The sequence below is a fragment of the Puma concolor genome, chromosome D2 (assembly GCF_028749965.1).
Source record: "Puma concolor isolate L17-30 chromosome D2, mPumCon1.1.hap2, whole genome shotgun sequence".
Classification (NCBI taxonomy): domain Eukaryota; kingdom Metazoa; phylum Chordata; class Mammalia; order Carnivora; family Felidae; genus Puma; species Puma concolor.
Genome location: NC_141677.1, coordinates 76,942,973 through 76,967,096, shown reverse-complemented (window position 1 = coordinate 76,967,096; position 24,124 = coordinate 76,942,973). Strand labels below are relative to the sequence as shown.

Here is a 24,124-nt window from a genome sequence, read left to right as displayed (position 1 = left end):
TTTGGTGTTGTCAGTGTTCTGGATTTTAGCCATTCTAATAGGTGTGTAGTGCACGCATCCTTTTTTTGGGTGGTGGGGGGGGGGCAATTACATTTTAAACAATTAAAAATACATTGTATACACCTAGTTTATATATATATATATATATATATATATGTATTCCATATAAATACATATATAGAATAAAAGTTTATAAAAAAGGAAAACAAGAAATGGTAAAGATTCATGATTATGTTAACCTGGTTTGGGGGGTAAAGAGGATGAGTTAGTGTCTCAGGAACTACATTTAGTTGTACATAAACCATACATTTAGTTGTAAACTGCTGTCCTTATAACTTCCTTTTAGGGTGGAGAGTTCTCAGCTATTGTTAGATGGTTAAAAGTAACTAAATTAATAAAAGTAGGTTATGTGTGGTAAGCTGAATAATGGCCTACCCAAGACTTCTAGGTCCTAATCCCCAAAATCAACACACGTGTTATGGGAAAAGGGGCTTTGCTGATGTGATTAAAGGTGTTGAGATGGGGAGATTACCCTGTCTCAGTGTAATTATAAAGGGTCCTTGTGAGTGAAAGAGGGAGGTAGGAAGATCAGTCCGAAAGAAGTGTAAGGACAGAAGCAGAGGTCAGAAAGGAAAGACATTGCCATGCTCTTTGAAGATGGTGTATAAGGCCAAAAGTCAAGGAAGGCAGGCAACCTCTGTAAGAAGGGAAAAGTAAGGAACCCATTCTCCCCTAGACTTCAGAAAGAACCAACTCTACCAATACCTTGATTTTAGCCTGTTGGAACTGATTTTGGACTTCTGACCTCCAGACTTGTAAGATAATAAATTCCTGTTATTTTAAGGCACTCAGTTTGCTACGGCCACAATAGGAAACTAATACAGTGGGCTAGGCATGGATCAATGATTAATTGGATTATGATAAATCCAGTCCTATACTTAGGTCCAATAAAAACAAACAAAAACCCTTGAATAACTCCTTATTTCCAGAAAGACAAAGGTCAACTCCTCAGCCTGGTACAAATCTTGAACACCACAATTCCATAAAGCCCACCTCCCTAAGCTCTCAAGACCCCTACTCCATGCTTTCCCCTCTTCTCCCTCCCTATATACTTCATATATACCCTAACCTTAGATCCTGGTCTCTGTGCCTTTTTGCTATTCCCACTTTTTTTTTAAGAGAGAAAGACTGCACAAGCGAAGGAGAGGAGCAAAGGGAGAGAATCCCAGGCAGGCTCGGGCTTGATCCCATGACCTCAGGATCATGACCTGAGCCAAAATCGAGTGGGCCACTCAACCAACTGAGTCACCCAGGCATCCCATTCCCACTGAATGTTAAGGGGCTCAACTTCCTCTTTCTATGAAGCCCTCCAGGTTCAAATCCCCCTCCTCCTCAGTAGAGCTGGCAGAGCCAACTCTTAAGGCACTGTTTAACTGCGACCCTTAGGCTCGGGCAACAGGCTGAAAAATACATCTTTACTACCACCCTTCACTAACAGCTGATACAAACTCAGTAACATTCTCCTTAAGATGCTGGGGGGAGAGGATGGAAGCGCACCCATGAACTGTTTTGGGGGGAAAAATTCTACAGGGCTACAGGCAGTTTCCCTCTATCCTCAAGCAAGACTTCACTTTCTGTGTACATGATCGGTATCTGCAAACACCACCTTAAGTCTGTGCACGTCTCTGCCCAAATATTTCTTTCAACTCCAAGAATTAAATAAGGGGTTGGAGGGCATTATCACTGTACTTTACACTGGCTCGATGAGTCATTTTAATGGAGGACTGCTCTTCTTACCCTCTTATCCGATGAGATAAAGGATGGGGAAATCTTGTAAACTTACAAAGCAATCTACAAACAGCCTACCTAGGCTAGGAATACCTATTTGCGGGAAAACATGCCGAAAACACACGACCGGACCACGGGAAGCCCGAGGGGACCCAGCGAGCGCGGCTCCCAGCTCAGCTCGGACCCGAGGTCCACCCCGGCCCCTCCAGCCCGTCGCGCGGGTCGACGGTTGACGTCCACCGATCGGCTGTTTTGATGAGTAGAGCACGGCTAGAAGGGCCCGCCGGCTCACACACCACGCGGAGCCAAAGCACTGCTTCACACGCAGTTGAAGAAACCGCTCTCAGGCTGGACGAAGGCGGAGCAGTCGCGCAAGCTGAGCCAACTGAAGGGCCTTAACATGCTTAGAGCAGTCCTAGGCCAGCCTCCAGCACGAGGCACTCTGGGACTTGTAGTTTACTTCCCGGTCAGCATTTTTTTCCATCCCGTTTCCCCGCCTGTCAACGACGGTGTTTATTCTCTCCCTCTCCTTCCAGCACGCCGACTTCCTGGTCGCCGCACGTCCTCACTTACGACTACACTACCCAGAAGTCTCTTCCCCGCGACCCAGGGCGCTGCGGGCGGTGTCCGTCTCCTGTGGACTACAATTCCCAGAAGTCCGCTGGAGAAGTGCTTCCCTCTTTCTCCAGGACCACAATTCCCAGAACCTTCAGCTTCACGGCGGTTCCCTTTTCACTCGATCTGTTTTTGAGCTGGCTGGGCTTCAGCCGGCCAGCAGGCGCACAGCGACGACGTGATTCGTCGGGACTGGGCACAGGGTTTCCTTAGCGGCCCGTTTTTCTCCCCACTCAGTTATCCCATTTACAGGCCGTCGCGGCTGGCCTGAGCGGTGACCTGGCGGGCCGCGCCTGCGCTCTGCCCCGTTTCCTGCCTGGCTGGTGGCGGTGGCCATTTTGTTCATCCTCCTCCTCCTCCTGCTCCTCCTGGTTGGAGCGCAGTGTCCGGAGCGGGCTGGGGGGAGAGAGCCCGAGAGCAGGGTTTGGTGCCTTCTCCTCTGTCCCCAGCCGGTGCCCGGAGCCCCCCTCCCCTTCCTCCCCACCCCCTCCCCTCCCCAGCCCTGCCCTCCCCCTTGTCCCGGGATCGCTCCGTCGCACCCACCATGATGGAAGACGACGGGCAGCCCCGGACTCTGTGAGTACCCGAGACGGGGGTTGCCAGACGCCGAGAGGCCCGGGCACCGCGGGAGACGCTGAGGGAGGGAGCAAGAGAGCCGGGCCGAAGCTGGGATTCGCGGCGGCTCCTGGGGTGGATTCCGGGGTGGCGCGGACGCGAAGTGCATTCCTCCTCTGTCCCCTTTTCCTTGGGAAGGAAGTCCTCCCTTCCCCCAAACAGTCGCTTCCTGGGGTCTGGGGTTTGTTTCGACCTTTTCCTCTCGCGCCCTTCTTTGCACGCGCTTCCTAGGCCGGGTTTCTGCACGGCAGGGGCTGTCAGGCCAGGGAGGGCTCCTGGTCCCCCTCTGCTGTGGGGGCCCTGGACTGGGCCGGGAGCTGCCGGTCCCCACGGGGGCAGGGCCTGGGTGGGGGTGGGACCGGGGGTGGGACCGCAACCTCGTGCCCGGCGGGCCCCGAGGAATTACCACTCTCGCCCTACACGTCCCTGGCTACATCGCTCCCAGCTCTTCTCCCAAGCTAAGCTCTCCGAGGGAGCTGGACACTCTTCCTCCACTCAAGTCCCTTCTCTTTTTCTGCCCCACGTGCCCCCGCCCACGCTGTCAGAGACACTCGAAAAGCGCCCGCTACTTTTGAAGTGCAAAAGGGATGCCTCTTGCCACCGGAGCATCTTTCCCTTCTTGGAAGTTTACTTTGAGCGCTACCTACGCTACACTGACAACCAGTTGTTAAACTGCTTTTGCTCTTTTGGTGTTGCCTCCTCCTAATCTGTTTTGTACTTTGAGACCTTCAGAATTGGATAAAATGATGTCTACCCATTATTCGATGTGTGTCTTCTGAGCGCTTTTTCTTCTGTCTTGCTGTTGCTTGTTTACCTGAAGCCCGATCTAATGAATGAATTTCATCTTCCAACTGCTTGTTCCAGTTTTCCTTTCTTTCCTAATGAAGAGTGATGACTCAGCATTTGCATTCCTTTCCGGATAGTGTGGCACTCCTTTCTTTTTTCTACATTTTTTAAAAAGTCTGAGTAATTTCTAAATCAGTGTTTCAGTTGGGCACCTTTGGTTTTCCTAGCCTCTGGAAACTCAGCACACCTACCTCCAGTACAAGGAGTCCGATCACTGCTTTGTTTTCTTTTGCCTCTGCCTAGTATTGATATGATCATAGTCCACTTGGCTCTGCTGTCTGTTGGGGAAATTACTTTTTGGGGAATAGATGAAGGTGGATGGGTACTTAGGAAGTCTGACTAGCTTCTCATCTCTTCTACCAAAGTAGAGAAGATAGTAAAGAAGATAGATATCTATGTACGGTGTTGATACTGGTTTGGGTTTTGTTGTTTCGTTTTTTTTTGGGGGGGGACCTGCGGGGTGGTGGGCTTGCACTCTTTGTAATCTTATTTTTCTAATGTCTCACCAAAGTATTTGCCATCCTGTTTTGAGAGTTCACAGCCAACTTTAGCCCATTGAATGCTTCAGTGAAAAGCCTGCTTAGGAGAATTTTTATATTTATGTTTTGTGCTGTCTCCCACTTCCAACCTTTTTTTTCCCAGAAAAGAGAGAATTGGGACAATTTGAAATTTGCCCTTTAAAATCTATTGAAGCCAAGTCTGGATATTTAGCCATGTGTGCTTTGATGGAAGCATCTGGGAAAGCTGGATTTAGTGCCCAGCCAGCATGTATTTAACAAAGATACAAGTTACATTGAATCTAAACATCTGAAATGTCATCACTGCATCATAATAGCTACTGAATAATTGGTAAATTCTCATAGCACATTTCTCATTAACTGTATCTATCTGTCCCTTGTGAAGAGGAATTCCTGATTTTGTCAGGCTAAATAATATGCCATTTCACTACCTTTAATTCCCATAACTATCTCTGCATTTGCCTTTTCGTCTCCCTCAGACCTTGGACCCTTCTTAAGTTGACTAACGAGCTAACTTTGTCACTTATTTTTTACCTCTGCTTTCTCCAATATCCTCTTCTTTCTCTGAAACACACTTAAGTCATCTTTGTTTACAGTTGTCTAAGAATATGTGACATGTGTACATGTGAGTAAAGAAACCTCTTGAGCTTAGTTGTACTTGTATGCTAGTACCTGTTTACTATTCTGTCTTCCTTTTTCCTTCTCCCACTCTTCTCTATGGGAAGGGTTTTTTTTTTAGACAAGGACTGCTACATCTTCCTAGGTCTTACCCCTGCAGCACTTAGTTCACTGCCCGGAACACAAGAGGTACTCAAATATTTTACAATGATTATACTTCTTTTCATTAAATTAGTATTAAGTTTGTTTTTTTTAAGTCCTGAGGGATGTAAAATTATGAGCAGACATGACTGTCATACATGGTGTGGTCTGTTGATTTTTATATCTTTTTTTAAAACCTTCATATGTTAAAAAAAAAAAACCTTCATATGTAGAATTTTGAGATAAAAGCAAAGGTTTCAGAATTGGGATTTTTTTTTATCAGATTTTAATAAAAATAATGCATATTATTTTTTCCTAAGTGTTCATTTTACATAATTCCCCTCAAAGTGTTTTAGGTGTACGTAACATGACGGAAACTTTGAACGTGACTTTTAGAGGTTGACATCTAGTTGGATTTCTTTTTGTTTATTTATGGAGATCCTTCTTTTATTTTACATTGTGATCTGTGGGTTAGGTTTTCAAGTGGCTAGTATGTTTTAAAAGAATGTACTCTTAACAAAACTTATCTTAAACTGTTTCCTTAAAATGCCTGTGTGTTACTAGTGAGGTTTTTTTCCTGCAGACACACACAAGCTAAGACATATGGTTCTATCATCAGAAAACAATATGGTGTTTATAGCCTAGGTAGGTCTTTAAATATTCATTACCTACAGTATTACTAATTTATTTGATGGTATTTAAAGTGGTATAGAATTGCTTTGATGATGTTCAGCCTAAAGTTTATTTATCCTTTAAAGGTCTGTTTTCTGATGTTCTTTGTTCTTATTTGACATTTATCTTGGGGTTATATGTATGGGATAACCTGTGATCTAAAAAAACAAATGAGATCATGCTGTGTAATCTGGTGTTGGACCCACGTTTCAGGCTTGTGTTGTGGGTAGCTTTTGAGTGCAGTGATTTGATCCATGGTATATCTGAATATATAATACAACATTAAATTATAATGGTGTTCTATTATAGTTTAATTAACTTTCTTCATTTATTTGATGCACCAAAATGAATCGGAATTGTGGATCTGGGATTACACCATGTTATGCAATGCCATGCTTTAAGGCTGTTCTTTCTTTTTGTTAGAGGCTGTCAAAAAAGGAGGAAATAGAGCAGTGATTTAGAGTATAATCTGCGCATCTGAGGGCAATAGCAGAAGAAACTATTAGATCCTGTTATAAATTTGACTAGCTATACAATGGATTTGGCTATATCGTGACTGTAATTAAGCACCTTGTTCGACTTAATCATATTCTCTGTTTCTTTAAAATGTGTGTGTATGTGTGTTGCTATCCCTTACGTAGTGGTCAGTTCACTTGGACAACCCCCCACCCTCCCTGCCCTGCACCTTTCCTCCCCTGTGCCTCTTCCTCAAATGCAATACTGACAAATTGATCCGTTCATTAGAGGCCCATTGAAGGATATTGTTATAAAATCTTCTCATATAGGAACTTGCCAAGAACAAAAGCAAAAATGTTACTTTCGTGGAAATTTAGCCATGGTAGCCTGTGTAAAAGTGCATGTAATTAATTTCAACCTTGGTAACTCTTCAGAGTGAGAACATGTTCAGTGTTGAAGAAGCTTGATTAGTCTTCTGAAAAGGCATGATCTTAACTTAAAATTCTGCCCAGTTGGACATAGGAAGTAGTTTGGCAATGTGAACTTTTGCCTGCAGTGGAACTGCCAAGTCTCTGGTCTCAAATTGGATTTTAACCCTTATGTTAGGGATAAAAGCATCATTTTCCATTTTTAGTGCTTTAGTGCCTACAGTTCCTGTTCGTAGAAGACAAAATAGATCTAAGGTATGCCTTTTTTTTTTTTTTCTTGAGTAAAAAATTGTTTTGGAATTTTCTAAGTGTTTACTCTTTGTATTGGCCTCTCAATACAAGAATTTGAGCCGTTTGCCTTTTTCTGCTATTTTGTAAGTTCTTCAAGTAAAAATTATGTATGTATTTAAACACTTGGAACTTTAGAATAACACTGACTACTTCTTAACCAGAACAGAAAGAAAATGAAGTGTAGAAACTATAATTTAGAAAGAGAAAAGATACAATTTCAGTGTATTGCCAAGAGATGATTTTCTTTCCAGGTTAGGTGTTGAACATCTGTCTTAAGTATTTTTGTTAGTATTTATTTTGGGAAAAATTTTACGATAATGCAAGGTACTTAAGCTGTGTACTACAGTATTTTAAAAGCTATAGGAAGTTTCCCTATTGAGTATTAGGAAGGATGAAGGCATCTGCAAATGAATGAATTATAGAACTCGAGTAAAGGAGAAGGCAGTCTGAGATTTGGGTGAAATTTAGGTGAAATTATGTGATGAATTACATCCTTTTTATCCTGGTAAATTAAGGTGTTCTATGTGTTGTCATGGAAGTCCTTTTTTATATTAGTGTTTGGAATTTAGTTTGCTGCTTTACCACTGAACTTTTAGTGGAGATATTTAAAAAGTAGGAAACCTGAACACTGAATTACTGTATTTCATGACCTTCTAAACTTAGATTACCATTTTGCTCTTTGGCATCAGTGCTTGAAATGTAAATTGCTGTATCTAAATGTGCCCCTAGAATTCTTCAAAGTGTATAACTCACTCGAAAGATGTTGATGTGGAATAAAAATCCTATTAAGCAGTAACAGCTTTAATTGTGACTGTTAGGTGTGGAAGGTAATTAATGCCCATGCAGTTTTTTCTTAACAAATCAATGTATAAACAGTAACGCAAATTTAAAACCGTTTAAGTTATTTAAATTTTATTATATTAAAATGGTGATTCTATTAACTTCGTTATTAGTGTCAGTATGTGAAAATCACTTTTATCCTTTCTTCTTGTATTCTCTTAGAAACGAACTAGCTAGCACTTTAGGTTAAATGAATATAACATTTAGGAGACCGCGGTCACTTGTTCATTTTCTTTATAGATAGTTCTACCTTGTACAAAAAGAAATTATTCCCTGGATACAGGCTCACAAACCCCTATGAGTTAAAAATGAATAGGCAGTTGTCTGACAAGCTTATAATCCTATAACCTTTTGCTACTGCTGGAAAAAGTATGTCACTCCATGGCCTGCCGATGGGTCTGCTCTACTTTAATTATAAGAAAAAGATGGCATAGTAGACCTAAACCAGTTTGTCCCTGGTTTAATTTTCTGTTTAAGTCACATTGGACTTGTGTTTCAGTTTTAGAGCATGTAAGTACCCACTGCAATGAAAATTCTTAGCTGAACTCATTGAATTGCTGCTACTCATTATTATTATTATTTTTTTAATGTTATTTAGTTTGAGAGGGAGAGAGAGAGGAGGGAAGGGGCAGAGAGAGAAAGAGAGAGAATCCCAAGCAGGCTCCTTGCTGTCAGCACAGAGCCCAACACAGGCTCGAACCCATGAACTGTGAGATCATGACCTGAGCTGAAATCAAAAGTCGGACACTTAACTGACTGAGCTACCTCGGCCGGCGCTCTTGCTATTCATTCTTAATCAGATAATTTTTTTACACTTTACATTTCTCAGTTTATTTTTCCTTTTCAAAATGTTCCAGCTTAAAGCAGTTATGTATTTAATATGGTAACCATAGATGCAAGGCTTATTTTGGTCTCAGTACTCAGTTTCCAGATGTTATATATTATTGTTAGGAAAATAAAACTTATGTCTTTTTAATTTCCAGGAGAAACTATGTTAAATTTTATAAGTATTGTTGGGTTTATGAGATTGTTCATAACAGATGTGAGTTTTAGGAATTATACACCAAGTACCAGAAACACTTACAAGTTTGGCAGTTTATTAAGCTAAATTAATATAAATCCATGGGACAAGAGAAACCCGGTGGTCATTTCTGGGTGGTGGTGGTCCTTTCTTTTGAGTTTATCTGTATTCAGAATTTCTTATAAAAAATACATATATTCAATTTGTAATTTTAACAAATAATCCCAAGTCTTTAAATAGTATAAGTTTACCTAGATTTGTCTTAATTTTCTCCAAATTTCTGAAGAAATCTTATATTTGCTTTGTTATCTATATAAAGATGTATTTTATTGCTTCTGATGTATTTTAGATTAGGAAATTTTACGATTTTGCCCTGCTTTCCTACAATAAAACAGTGAAGACATATCAATAAATCTTATTTAGCAAGACAGAACAAAGCCCTCCAATCTCTGTTTTGCTCTAACCTTTATTCTGTTCTTTGTTTGTGTAATTGCTTTAGTTGGGGTTCTAAGATAAACTCACCTTAAGTTTCATATCTCTTTACGATCAGGTGTTATAATCAATCAGTATTTTTGGTATTTTGTGTGTGTGTGAGAGAGAGAGACAGAGACACACACACACACACATTTTGAACTGTGTTTTACATCCAGAAATTGTAGTTATTTTGAGCCTGGTTTAAATTTTTATTATTTTTCTTCTAACAAATAAAATGAGAAAATGATACATAGGTTACAGAATAATAGGCTTTTGGGGTATGCAAAGTAACACTGGTTTCTTTTTTATAAACGTGTGAAGTGGTGCTTTACTGGCCTAATTTAGTGCCTGAGAACAATTGCTGCTTTCCTAAATAAGGGTTAGTCTTACTTTCATAGGATCAGGCTTAATTGGAAAAATGTTATTGAAGACAGGAAGTTAAAATGAAATAAAAGGTGTTGAGTTAAATGATAATGCATTAGAGCCAGAGCTGAAAGGAAATTGCTGATAATGTACTCTTTTCTTCTTGAACAGATACGTAGGTAACCTCTCCAGAGATGTGACAGAAGTCCTTATACTTCAGTTATTCAGTCAGATTGGACCCTGTAAAAGCTGTAAAATGATAACAGAGGTAAGATCTTCCCAGTTCCATGTGCTGACAGCATGATGTTTACCGTTTTGAAATACATGAGTTGATTAGTATCATTTAAAAATACCGTTTTAAGCCTCACTTATTCTGATGGAGAGGGTCACGTTTGTTGTGTTGACTTATTACTTTGACTTGGCTGACAGACTAAGTTTAGAAAGGAGTTTTATTTGAGAGGACAAAGTTTGTGTGCTGTTCCTCTCACATGGTCATTCTTCAGGATATAGTTGTCATCAAGTGATTCCGCTTGTAAAAGTTGTTAGAGCTTATCTCAGAGTGTTGAAAAACTAGGTGACATTGCATACGCTTCCAGTAGGAATGTTACGGATTCAGAAAACACACACGTAAAGGTTAGGAACCGGTGTATGTGGGAGCACATTAGCCCCTCACGTGTGTGCTGCGGCACCATGCATCTTGAGCATCTTTAATAAATACTAATAACTGAGTAGCTTTGCCCAGATTGGAATTAAACTGTTAGGGCAAGAATTCTCTTTCCCTTTTTGCAAAGAAAACTTTCTTTTCATACTTTCCTGGTTAAGACTGTGTAGCAGTGCCCAAAGATTTGTGTTTCAGTTCGTTCTTGTCTTCCTTTTTGTTATTCACCCACACACTTTTTAGACTGTGTACTACGTACCGGCCATTCCGGTAAGTGCTAGAGATACAGTGATGAATGAGACAGTTCTTAGCCCCGTAGAATCTTACCACCTAATGAGGGAGACAGAGGAGTTAACAGGCACTAATGACAGAGGATGATAAATGCTGTGGAAGTAGGCAGCTTCAAGTGCTGTGGGAGCACCGAGGTCCGGTAATGTCTGGGGTGAGGGGAGGCTTTCTGGGAGGAGTCCATGTCCGGGCTGAAACTGAAGGATAGCAGAGGAAGGGATTCTGGGTGAGAGAAGAACATCGATCGAGCCTGGTGGACAGAGGGAACAGGAGTACTTTGATAGGAAGCGGGAAGGTAGAAACCCTAGCATGGTTGGCCTTCCAAAGGAGATTGGTCAGAAAAAATGCCAGGAGATGAGGCAGGAGTGTTCGGCAGGGGCCAGAAGCTGTGCCCAGGAGTTCGTGTATGCCCTGCAAGGGGAACTCTGAAAAACCAGTAAAGCAAATTGGCCTTTTGGTCTTCTTTCTTAACTAATAATAATCATCATTCTGTTCTGGTGTCTCTTCTTTCCTTCTTGTGTTTGATTATTTATTCCTTCATTCATTCATCCTTTTATTCATCAGAAATTTACTTTGTGCTGGGGATACAGTGGAGAGCCAGATAAAGGCGACTCCCATGAGTTCATATACATTGAGAATATTAACAAAGCAAGTAAACAAGATAATTGCATTTAGGGATAAGAGCTATGAAGAGAATAAAACAGGTCTGTATGGGGATTGGAGGTTTGGTGCTAATATAGGGTAGGTGGTGAGGGAAGAGGTCACGTCTTTGATCTGAGGTGAGAATAACGAGATGGTGCCATCTATGTTAAGAGCCGGAGGCAGAAGGAATGGCAGATACAAAGGCTTTGAGCTGGTAATGAGCTTGGTGAGTTCATGGAACCAAAGACCAGGATGGCTGGAGCCTGGGGAGTGGAGGGAAGTGGTGGTAAATGAGAGTAAAGAGGCAGGCAGGCAGCGTTTGGAGCCACCTGGGGCATTCCAGGCCATGGCACACAGTTTGGATTTTATTCTGATTATGGTGGAGTCTTAAGAAGGGTAAGGAGTTACTCTGATTTGCATTTTTTTAAATGTTTGTTTATTTTTGAAAGAGAGAGAGCATGAGGGTAGGAGAGGCAGAGAGAGAGGGAGACACAGAATTCGAAGCAGGCTTCAGGCTCAGCTGTCAGCACAGAGCCTAATGCAAGGCGTGAACCCACGAACCACAAGATAACACCTGAAGTTGGGATGCTTAACGGAGTGAGCCACCCAGGGGCCCCCTGATTTGCATTTTTAAAATTATTTGGAGAATGACTGTCGTGGAGAATGGATTAGGGGACAGGAATGGAAGGAGGGAAACCAGCTGGGTTTATTTTACTCACCTAGGTAAGAGATGATGGGGGCTTGTCTGTAAAGTGGTAGGTGTAGAAATAGAAATAGGTAAATTTGGAATATAACCGGAGGTGGAATCAGTAGGACTGGATTGGTGGCGGGGACATACGGGGAAGGAAGACATGAAGAAAGACACTAAGATTCTTGTTTGCAGTTGTGTGGATGGTAATGTTTTTATTTGCTCAAATGGGCATGGTCAAGGGAGGCACAGGATGGGTGAGGGGAGTGGTGGGAATCAGGAGTTCTGTTTTGGCAGTGTTAAATCGAAGGTGTGCATGTTAGACAAATAAATGGACTTTATATGTAGGTAGTTGGAGAAACTGAAAGACCAGTGCTGATGATACGAGCTTGCAGTGGTATTTGAACCTGTGGGACTAGATGAGATCTAGTTGCTGGATGTGCAGAGAGTACTTGCTGATAGAGAAGAGTAGGGTGGCTCAGGTCCAAGTGCTTGGAACATCTCCGCATTTAGGGTGATGTTCAGAGTTTGAGTGAAGGGGGAAAACTACCTTCTCTGAAAGATCCTCCAAGTGAGAAAACCAGAAAACCAAGAGGCTATGTGGAACCTAAACTAGAATATTTAAGGGAGAAAGAGTCGTTAGCTGTTTTGAGTTCTGCTTGAAAGTCAAGATGAGGACAGAAAAAGGATCATAGAGGTGGCAGAAGGGTCGCTGGTGGGCTCAGCACAAAGTTTCATTGGCCTGGTTGGGTAGGAAGCTGACTGGAGTGGGTTCAGGAGAGAATGGGGTATGAGAAAGTGGAAAGAGTCACTAGCAGATTTTGGAGAAACATTTGATAAATATTTAATAGTACTCTTTTTAAAACCTGTGTGCACAATCAGCCATTTGAGGGGAGAGGGATTTGAAATGGCTTTTTATAATTCATCCATATTCTACTACTCCTACATTCAGACTTGTAGATAGTTGTAAAATCTCATTATTTCTCTGTCTTGACATTTATGTCATCCAACAAAAATTGGTGACAATACTAACTAAGGTAAGGACATAGTTGATTTTTTTAGAGTATCCCTTGGTGGCATAGGTGGGAAGTTTCCAAAGAGCATGAATTGTACTACTGACTATGTAGGCGTTTATTTTTCTTTTCGTAGATTCCATTTTAGTATATGAAAAATCCTTTTCCTTTAGTTTTATGGTCTTACTTTAGATAGTGTTTATCTTAGATTCTAGGTTTCTCCATATACTGTAATGTAATGTTAGTGATTCTAAGGCTAAAAAATTTTAACATCTCTGACAGTTGGGTTGTGACAGATCAGTGGTATCTTAGATGAAAGGCAGTGGGGTGTGTGTGTGTGTGTGTGTGTGTGTGTGTGTGTGTACACATGCATAGTTCATACATTGAATGGGGTTGGCCTGCTACTAGGTAGATAAGCTTGAAGTCAGTCTGCAGAAGTAGGCTAATTTATTAAAGCCTGTTGTTATGGATCTACCATTGGACCCCTGTACGTTTTGCTACAGTTACCATTGTTTTCTTTAAAGACCATCAGGGCAGAAGAGATGGGAGTAAAATGAAAAATTGAATAGCATAGTTTTAGCTTGCTGTTTACCTTTAAATCATCTCTACAAATGAATGTTACCGGTAAATGTTAACTCTTTTATAAGAGGAATTTAAATGCATGTTTTTCTTTGGAATCTTTTCCCCATTTCCTTTCTGTACCTCTTAAGAACAGAGTTCACATGGCTACGACAATAGGATTTTGTATGAGAGCCCATAGTTTTCTTGTCAGTATTAATGATCACACTTTTTTTCCCTCAAGGAAATGCCTTCTGGTTGCTTCGCCACTATTGTTTTAGACGTCTTATTTTGGATTTTTCTTCTAAAACTTTCCTGGAATGAAAAACAGTGCTTGTTGAAAAGATCTTTATTTTATCTGGTATTTTGTACCCCTTGTAAGTGCAACTAGAATTCCATGTTTTAAATAGTATTAATCTTTTAGGGCATTTTACATTGAACAGTGATGAATGCTTTAGCCTCATGCAGAAACGTGTTTGTACAGTTTTGCGCCTCTTCAGTGTAGGTTGCAGTTTTATAAAATTCATTTCCGTTTTGGTTGTTAGGTTATAAAGTTGCTATAACTCAGGTAATACTTTCTCATTGCCTTTATAAATGTCTATTTGCCAACTACTTTCAAGCATAATGTTGTAGAACATATTTAATAAAGATTTCTTATTTTCTGTGATTAAAAATTGTAGCTTTGTCTTGGCATATCTTATTAAGACATATTTTCAGAAATTCTTTTCTTGATTACTAGTATATTTTTCTGGTCTTTGAAGACTAAATCGAGTCTCCTGTTCATTAGGATATTTTGAAAGATGGGGAGTTCATTTCAATAGCTGGTTATAAATGTGAAATTTTTCTGTTTTTATTCTCATTCCTTATCCAGAAAAGAAATACATAATCTCATCTCCTCGTATGTAGTACTACAAATCCTAGTTTCAATCAGGAATAAAGTTTGTAAAGTTGGTTCATTTATATATATATATATATTTTTTTTTTTGGCATAGATATAGTTTATGAAGGATTATGATACATAAATAGAATTCATCCTTTTGGAAATAATGTTGGGAGAGAGAAGAGCCGTGGTAAGGAGTGGTCCTTATCTCAGATCTAAACTTAAGGTTTTGTTTGGTCTGATATAAACTTCTGTTTTATATTTAACGTATTCCACCAGCATTCTGTATTTTGATTTAACAGAGATAGTCCTGATTCTATAGCGCTCAGTTGGTTCTGTTTGCGTACAACAGTATTCTGAGGTGCAAAGTCAGGTGTAGCTATAAATCTTATTTTTATAAGTGTTAGGCTTTCATAAGCTGATGCAATCTCACCGTGTACATTCCTAGCTGTCAGTAATGTTTTTTCCTGGATTTTCTTCTCAGCAACCCGATAGCAGAAGGGTCAACTCTTCTGTTGGATTTTCTGTTTTGCAGCATACAAGCAATGACCCATATTGCTTTGTGGAATTTTATGAACACAGAGATGCAGCTGCTGCATTAGCTGCTATGAATGGGAGAAAAATTTTGGGAAAGGTAAGATGACAGAATGATGGCACCTCACAAGTGTGTATATTTGCATGGCGAATTAGCTTGTATTCTTTTTTAGCGAGTTTTTAAACAAATATTCAGCTGTGCTGAGTGATGGTTTTGCTTTATTCAGCCTAGTGTTTTTACAAAAATTATCAATGATTTAATAAGTGGTAAGTGTTATAATTCATAATGACGTGCCTAATAATTGTATTAAATATAATCTTTATTTTTAGGAGGTCAAAGTAAACTGGGCAACAACACCAAGTAGCCAGAAAAAAGATACTTCCAGTAAGTACTTCTGCTGCATTTCACTGTGGAAGAGTTCTCAAATTATCCCGGCAGCGCTACCAGCTTAAATAGGGTTTCTCTTCCCTTAGTGTTACCTGAAAAAGGCTTAGGAGCTGACTTTAAGTATTTGATTACCAAATGCTTTGATTTCAGATCACTTCCACGTGTTTGTTGGGGATTTGAGTCCAGAAATTACAACAGAAGATATCAAATCAGCATTTGCCCCCTTTGGTAAAATATCGTAAGTATCACAATCAGTACTATATTCAGTAGTGATAGGCACAATTGTATATGATTAACTTGTACCGGAACTAAGATTTTCTTTCCCTAGTTAGTGTGATTTTTTTTTGTTTGTTGGTTGATTTGTTTTGTTTTTTTGATTAGTAGATGTTGTTGAAAATGTTAATGTCATTTCAGTGTTTTGGGGTCTTGTTTTCATCTAATCCTGTGTATAATATGTTAAAAAATTTTAAGTGATTCTGTTTGTTATCTTTGAAGCAGATGTTTGGGTGGTAAAGCCTATTATAAAGTCCAACTTTCTGTCAAATGTTTTTAAAGTTTGGTGGTTAACCAAAAGTGAATGTGATGTATGCTGTGTATTAAATTTTTATAGAAGGAATTATAAATTGGGAAAAGTAGGTAAATCCTTGGGTATATTGTGGTTGAATTGGAAATGTACATGTTTAATTATGATAAATGTGTTTTAATATTTTAACTCAAAAGTTAGTACTGTTACAATATTAAAATGTTTCATTGTCTGAGCCATAAATGTGGGATTAATTAGTAGATGTTTCTTTGTTAGTGGTATTTGATTCTGCTAGTTAGGGCCCAAATGTGGTTTGATTTTTAGCAAAGTTAACGCTCAAATTTCACTATGTGTTACATGATCAAATATATTGGAAAATTAAAAGTGGTTTTATAAGTTTTATAAAATGTTTATCACAATTTATCTTTCTGATTAAAATTCGTGTAATGTTTATGTACTTCCTGTAGATTTAAATTAAACTTTGTAGTACTACTTTACAGGAATGTGTTTCAACTCAGAACAACAATACTTTTCTGTATACAATTTGTTGTTCTATAGATTTATTTGAAAGAAAGATTTAATTCTTAATTTTCTATTTTGATATTTGCTTTGCTTTTTAATCTTTAAATGTGGTAAGTAGTACTGTTTTAAAAATCAGTATAAAAAATGATACAGGTTGCTGTTTTTCAATCTTTATTTATACCTGAGACCTGCAGTTTTTCTAAAGTCCAAGTCACAATTAAAAGTAATAGCATTCTGGTTATTTTGCAGAATTGCTCATAAGAATGGACAGGATCTTGAAGGCTAACTGCAAGGAACTGTGCACACTGGAACTCAGTTGTAGATTTTTTTCTCATTTCTATTTATTCTTATTATACATTATTTATATATACATATTTTAGTATTTACATTTTAACATTCTATATTCAGTGGAGTTCTATATTTCCAATCATTTTAACTTACTCACTAAAATTTCTGTGTAAATTTGTTGTTTTCGTACTGGTGTGCTTAGCATTGTTGTTAGTTTTTTATTCTCCTTTCTTAAATTTCTGAAAATGTCAATTTTTCAAAATTTACAGCTGCCCAAACTCCAAAATGATGATAGAGAATTGACCAAGAAAAATAAAGAAATCTGTTAACAGGCCATGTATGCCTTTTTAATTCCTATTTTTACCTCTTTTTCAATTTTTTAATATTTCATATATTTTGTATCACTAGGCAGAAGACATTTAACTATTTAGAGATTGCATGGTAAAGTAGTTAGCATTGTTACAGTAATTTATAGAGCCAGTAAACCTTAGAGGACACTAGCCAATAGAATATTAGAAAAGGAAACTATTGTTCCTATTAATCTTCAAATTTGAGCATTTAGTTTAGAAAGTGCAGGCTATTTGATTAGGTTGCATGTTTATTACATGTTTTTGTCTTACTGCTTTTTTCTAACAGGTAAAGAAGCGTTAGGGAGAGTTCAGGAATGGCAGTAGTTAATTAGGGCTAACTGGAATTTTATTTAAAAAAATGCTCACAATACAGTGTGTGTGGTTCCTTTTAGTTTTTATTTTGAGGATGACTCCTACTTCCCTCATTTAGCTGTGCTTCTTTTCGCAGGGATGCCCGAGTAGTTAAAGACATGGCAACTGGAAAATCCAAAGGCTATGGTTTTGTATCTTTTTATAACAAACTGGTATGTTTTTCAACTTAATGTAAATTTAATAAAAAATTTAGTCGTTAATTATTCTGAATCTTGAATGTTTTTAGATGTTGACTGCCATAGGTTTTTTTGGTGTAATTTTGTAGGTTTTAGTAGTAGAGAATAATTTTTTCTTGGAAATAAATACTGGAAAAAGATAGACTGGTTTTAAGGAAGAGTATTACTGCAGTTGCATTTACGTATTGGTAAAGGTAAGACGTGTTGGAAGTCAGGCTCAAGACTAGGACATATGAGCTCATCTCAGAATTTGGAGGGAAGTTCAATTATATATAGTCTGAACCATGAAAATCTTCATTTTAACTTTTAAATTATTCATCCTTTTGTAGCTAGGATATTAATGACTATAGCAGATTATGGAAAAGAAAACTAAATTCTTTAAGAAAGAGTCACCAAAATAGCTAAGCATTTGCACTAAGTGTAAGATCAAATAATAAAGCAGGCTTTGGTATTAACGTTTTAGACGTTTCAGCAACTTAAATTACCTACGTTTTATCCAGGTGGCTGAAGCAGCAAGACGGACAATAGGAGTTGCATTCTTTCTTTGCTTAGATTCATATTCACATTAGTTGTGATAATTAAACTCAGCTTTATTGGCAGCATTCTGAATCATAATGCAGAAATCTTCTGTTTGAAAATGAGTTTTCAGGCTTGTGTCACAGCCATCCATAATCTGTTGTTACTAGAATGTAGATTTTTTGGGGGTAGGTAATTTAGGCCGTAGTATTAGAGTTTCTGTATATTCTTCAGTAAAAGTTACATTTCAGATCAACCACTAAATTAAGATATTTGTGAACAGCTCTGTGTTGTGGGATTCCTGCTTTCTCCTGTTTTGGTAGTCTGTGCGATTATGATTTTTCCTCGTGTACTTGAATTATGATGCTTCAATTATGCTCCCTTAATGCTGAAAAATGCTGTAATTTGAAAGCTGTGAATAAAGATAGTTTTTATGTATTCATCCAAGTTCAGATCATTGTTTTGTGATATTAGTTCAGGTTTGTATACTTAGGATGCTTAGCGAGTTCATTTACTGAAAAGATTTATTGGATCAGCAGTGCCAGCATTTTATTTCATCTTACTGAGTCTTATATACCACAGTTTTCTGTGTCTGTAATTACTCTTTCTTTCTGTTCTTTCTCTGTAGGATGCAGAAAATGCAATTGTGCATATGGGAGGTCAGTGGTTGGGTGGTCGTCAGATCAGAACCAACTGGGCCACACGTAAACCACCTGCACCTAAAAGTACACAAGAAAGTAAGATTTGTCTACTATGTATGTTAAGATTACGGATATGTCACAAAAATCATGAATTAGCGTGGTCTTCATTTCTTAAAATTTAAATTAGTACTGTGAGCCTCATTTCATCTTGAATTTAATTTTCTGATAGTGACTGGGCTTTGGTAATTAGTATATTTGGAGCAGTGAACCAGCTGATTTTAGAGATCAAATCATAGTGTCAAGAAAAAAAATTGTATTTTCTCGCCCAGTGGGGCGTATCTTAACAGTATGTCGTAATCCGTTTTATACTCCATGTACAATCAACATTTTTGTTTCCTTTCTGCATATAGATAACACTAAGCAGTTGAGATTTGAAGATGTAGTAAACCAGTCAAGTCCAAAAAATTGTACTGTGTACTGTGGGGGAATTGCCTCTGGGTTAACAGGTACAGTGTGTGATTGTCGCCTCCCCTTCTCTGCGGGGCTGCATCGTCGTACTGGGGTCCTGAACCTTAAGTATTTTATTTTTGTGTTTTTGTTTCTCAGATCAGCTTATGAGACAGACTTTTTCGCCATTTGGACAAATTATGGAAATAAGAGTTTTTCCAGAGAAAGGCTATTCGTTTGTCAGGTAAAATCCTACCTACAGGGTACTCTTCTGTTTGACCCGTTCCTTTCAGTTACATGCTTTGATCCCCTCAGGCGTCAGTGTTTGTTACTTTAGCACTTCTTTGCAATGTAGAACTTATTTCAAGTTCTGTCTACACCAAGTGTTGACAGATAGGAACTAATGACTTTCTGTTATTTACTGTGTTAAATAAGTTCTTTAAAAAAAAGACAAAAACCTCATATCCTCCTCTTTTAGATTTTCAACCCACGAAAGTGCGGCCCATGCCATTGTTTCGGTGAATGGCACTACTATTGAAGGACATGTTGTTAAATGCTATTGGGGTAAAGAATCTCCTGATATGACTAAAAACTTCCAACAGGTAATTCGATTTTTCACAGCACTCTTTAAGGTTTCCGTCTTACATATCTACAAAAAAGCTTTAGAAACTCTGTAAAATAAACAGAAAATAAAAGCCTATAGCTGCTTTCAGTTGATTTTATTAATGCTTTTTCAAAAGTGATTATTTTGCGGTATTAACTGAATCTTAATACTTTCTTTCCACAGGTGTCACCACCCCAATAAACTTAGACAATGATAAATAACAGAGTCCTATTCACATAAGGGTGCTTACTTAGTTTTTCTCTTCCTTGTCTCCCACTTTCTTCAAATCCTGTGTTTCTTACTTAGCCCCTGAAACAGTGCTCTGCTTTTTCCTAGGTCGACTATAGCCAGTGGGGCCAGTGGAGCCAGGTTTATGGAAACCCACAGCAGTACGGACAGTATATGGCAAATGGGTGGCAAGTCCCGCCTTACGGAGTATACGGGCAACCATGGAACCAGCAAGGATTCGGAGTAGAGTGAGTTGTTGGGTTTTTCCAGTGTAGAAACAGATCCGGTTTTGACAAAAGAGATAAAAAAAGTGTCTTTTTCTAGGGAGAATCTATTTAAAGTAAATTCATCAGACTGTTTGACATTATAAGCCTTATAGGAACCTTACGAGTAGTGATTATGGTGCTAAACATTTGCTTTTTATTGTGTAGGTGAGAGGGAAGGTTGGGGTAACATTTGGCGTGTCCTACCATCTCTATCAGCAGTTGGTAGAACTTCACTGACGTTTCTAATCTATTTGATCTCCTTGTTAATTTTTGCGTGGAAAAGGTCTTTGCCTAGATGTGTTCAGAAATTTAATGATTTATGTCTGTTGGCTTGTGTGAGAAGTCTTAAGAGGTGTATGTGATACAAAGTAGCTTCCTTTTTGTCCCCTGTTTGTTCATAGAGTAGGTTGGTCCTTTGCACCTTTTCCCAGGCCAGCCCAGATCTTTTTTTGACTGGTTCCTTCTTCTCTTTCCGACATGAACTTGTGTTTTTTAAATTTCTTAAATTGATGTCCCATGTTTGCAGTACAGGATAGGTAGATGATCTGTCAGTTTATAAATACCAGTTTTGAGATATTCTTCAGAGAAGTTACTGTGTTAAGTTGTGATTATCTTAACAAAAGTTTAACACTAATCCTGGGATATGTATTCTATATATGTGGATGCGTGTCACTTTTTCTTTGCTCTTTGTTGTAGGTGTGTTGATTTCCTGTTGTCTATTCTGTGATTAGGCTCTGCTTGACTTTTGTATAAATGTATAGATAAGTTTTTCTTTTGTTTGCTCAAGATGTTTTTGTTTTTGTTTCCCCCAAGTCAATCACCTTCTGCTGCTTGGATGGGTGGATTTGGTGCTCAGCCTCCCCAAGGACAAGCTCCTCCCCCTGTAATACCTCCTCCTAACCAAGCTGGATATGGTATGGCAAGTTACCAAACACAGTGAGCTGGGACTCTAAACAAAATTGTAATTCATGATAGCTTCAGTTTCCTGTGACACTCTGAAGACGTGAAAGTAGACATCGGAAAATGAAAATATTTATTTTAAAAATTGAAATGTTTGGAACCTTTAGCACAGCTTTGCTTTGGTGAAGGACACATGTCTTCTAGTTCTGCCTTTTTAAGTTTTTGTTCATGATGGATATGAACATGATTTTTCTTTGTGTACAAAAACTAAAATAAAGTCAATAAAGACAATTCTGACTACAAATTTTGATATAATAGGAGAAATGGGTAATACGTTTTGATTCTTAGATACTATTCCATTTTTATCTTGCTGTTCAGTATTTTAACTCACTGTGTTTTTAAAAGAGCAAAAAAAGGGAGGATCGTGAAAAACTGGGAATCACACATAAGTTCATCCTGAACCTTGATACTCCCCTCCCCTCCCTTGAGGTGGACCACATTTGAAGTCAGCAGGAAAAAAGTGTGATATTGGAAGAAATTGCATGATTTTGGAGTCGCTTTGGAGGAAATACTTTATGCCTAAAGAAACCGAAGCCAGACTGATAAAGAAATTTTCAAGCTAAATAAGGAACAGCATTATCTGAGTTACTTGAGCAAATGTTGGTGGTCCACATTTAAGACATATTTTTAAAACTTTAAAAAGTGTTGATTATTAAAATTGTAGTAAATTACATTTCATTTTGGGGGGAAATTCCAAGTATGGTGTTTGTATTAAAATCAGACAGTCATACTTGTGCTTTTACATGAAGTTAAAATGATATACATTGTAAATATTTGAATAACTACAGTGTTTAAAAAGCATGCTTCAACATAGAAGTAGCAGCAATGTAATTATTTGAAGTAACACTTCACACTCTCCACTGCATTGAATGCAATGGATTGATAAGAATGTTTAAGACTGACACTTCCAAGGTTGGCTACTATGTAAAATTAAAATTATACAAATTACTATACAGAAAAGGCCTTAATTTTAATTTCATACAAATCTTTGATCTTTGATGCATTAGTACATTTTAAAATGTCATTGGAAATTAGATTTCTTTTTTTTTTTTCTTTTTCTTTACATCACTTGGTATGTAAATACCTTGATTAAAACCTTGTAAACCTATTTCAAGGTTCCTATAAGTTGTATAGTACAAGTGTTTTTAAAAAATCTTGGGGTGTTTTTTAAAACTAGATATATTTTGCCCAAGAATTTTTTTAACAAGATTGCTAAAACATCTTATTTAGACAGTTTGATGTACCAATTTATAATTGGATATTCAGCTTAAGTAGTACACAGAGTTGTGACTTTTATTTTTATTTAACTTGTTTTCTTTGTGGGTCGTGTGCATGGGATGACAAGCCTGAGCAGAGGCTGAGTTGTATGTGTGCAGAGCTTGTAAACGAACCAGTTAGGTAGATATGGAAGACTGAAGTTTGCTTCTGGGGTGTTTTTCAGACTATGTGGATAAAATCAGCCTCAAAGTTCTATCCCAAGGTAAAATCGTATGTATTTGACTTCTGACAGCTAGAGGGTGCAAATGTTTAGGCAGTGTGTTTGAAATGCTGCTTTGAGGCCTGGGCACCAAGATGAGAAAACCCTTACCAGTTACGTGGTAAGATGCAATTAATACCCACAAATTACTATTTTTTAAACTTTTGAAGTCTTACAATTAGCTTTAAAATAACAATGGTTTTATAAATTGGTGACCACAATACTTTTGGTATTATTTTTCTTCTTCCCCCATTTAGGAGAACAGTCAAATGTATTGAACGTGAATATTTGCAGGGTCTGAAGCTCATCGTTGGGCCAGATTTGTTACGGCACTTTAGTGTTAACCACAGGAGTCCTGTGACACTCTTCTGTATAAAATCTACCCTTATTATTTGTTTATGGCTAGTGTCCTTGGGGGATGTTATGGAAAAGTTACTTTATATTTTATAAGGAGAACACTCACATTATATCAATTATGCTTCCTAGTTTAAAGTTTCTTGAATATATGTGAAACTTGAACAACTAAAGACTTTTTTTTATATACCAATATTCTCAGTTCGCCTTTTTTGGTCTGCCAGTAAATTAAATACCTTTTTGCAATAGCAGCTCCATGTAGCTGCAGTGTTTCCTGGTTGTATATTCTGATTTAATAAAATTACCCAGACTAGTTACATCGCCATAGTAAACATATTACTGAAGTGTCCTTCGTCTCAATCCAAAAGAGAGAAAGATTTCATGATCAGTTCACTTAATGGAAGTTATTTCATATTAAATGGTTTTTAAAATACAAAGCTACTTATCCAAATGAAACGCACCATTTTAAAACACAACTGTCAAGCTAACACAGACTCAAGTCTATTTTATAACAAAGTGAAGTCAGTGCTATCTTGATCAGTTTAAGCCTAAGAATCGTTGCCTTTTCCATGTTCATTAAAATGCAGAGATTCTTTGGCGTGCAAGAAAATGTTTATTTCTTAATGATTCTGAGATTTATTTTGGTGATGTGTTTCTGACTGCCATCTTTGCTCTAATAAGCTCTCTCCTAGCACTTCCCCCATGCCATTCCCACTTGATTTTTATGTTGCTGGCAGTGAGAGGCTAAAATGACTGGCCAACATAAGCCAAAGCTGTAAACCACAGTTGAAGTAAGTCTTTCAATAAAGACTAGACTCTATGATAAGTGGCTTTTCTTATTGTCGTTTATTACTTAATTATTCCTTCCAGGCTGCCATGAAATAAGCAATTTTGTTTTAAGTTATTAGTAAGGTGTATGGAATGCACATATATTCAGGATCTATTTCTGTGTTCCGTATAAGTGTCAAAAGTCCCACTAGCTTTGTTGAATTAAAATTTAATTTCTGGATATGGAGTAATAGAAATTTGCATTTTTCTAAAAATGTGTGCTCTACTGAATATTAA

The 24,124-nt window shown here is 38.1% G+C and overlaps 1 protein-coding gene across 8 annotated transcripts; it reads left to right on the top strand.

Annotated features, from left to right (window-relative positions):
• Positions 1 to 2,100: 2,100 nt before the first annotated feature.
• Positions 2,101 to 23,885, top strand: TIAL1 (TIA1 cytotoxic granule associated RNA binding protein like 1). Of its 8 annotated transcripts, none has more exons than XM_086681003.1 (13): positions 2,942 to 2,979; positions 5,725 to 5,786; positions 9,858 to 9,954; positions 14,898 to 15,047; positions 15,278 to 15,332; positions 15,486 to 15,573; positions 17,467 to 17,542; positions 18,711 to 18,819; positions 19,134 to 19,229; positions 19,330 to 19,414; positions 19,649 to 19,772; positions 20,111 to 20,250; positions 21,082 to 23,885. In XM_086681003.1, the coding sequence occupies exons 3-13, from the start codon at positions 9,943 to 9,945 to the stop codon at positions 21,206 to 21,208; spliced, it is 1,062 nt and encodes a 353-aa protein (XP_086537129.1). In that variant the 5' UTR covers positions 2,942 to 2,979; positions 5,725 to 5,786; positions 9,858 to 9,942; the 3' UTR covers positions 21,209 to 23,885. The 8 variants fall into 8 exon arrangements, with proteins under 8 accessions (XP_086537133.1, XP_086537132.1, XP_086537127.1 ...); XM_086681005.1 differs by having other exon boundaries at positions 2,945 to 2,979; positions 14,949 to 15,047; XM_086681007.1 differs by lacking the exons at positions 5,725 to 5,786; positions 21,082 to 23,885 and adding an exon at positions 19,958 to 20,016 and having other exon boundaries at positions 2,101 to 2,979; positions 20,111 to 20,172.
• The last annotated feature ends 239 nt before the right edge of the window (positions 23,886 to 24,124 follow it).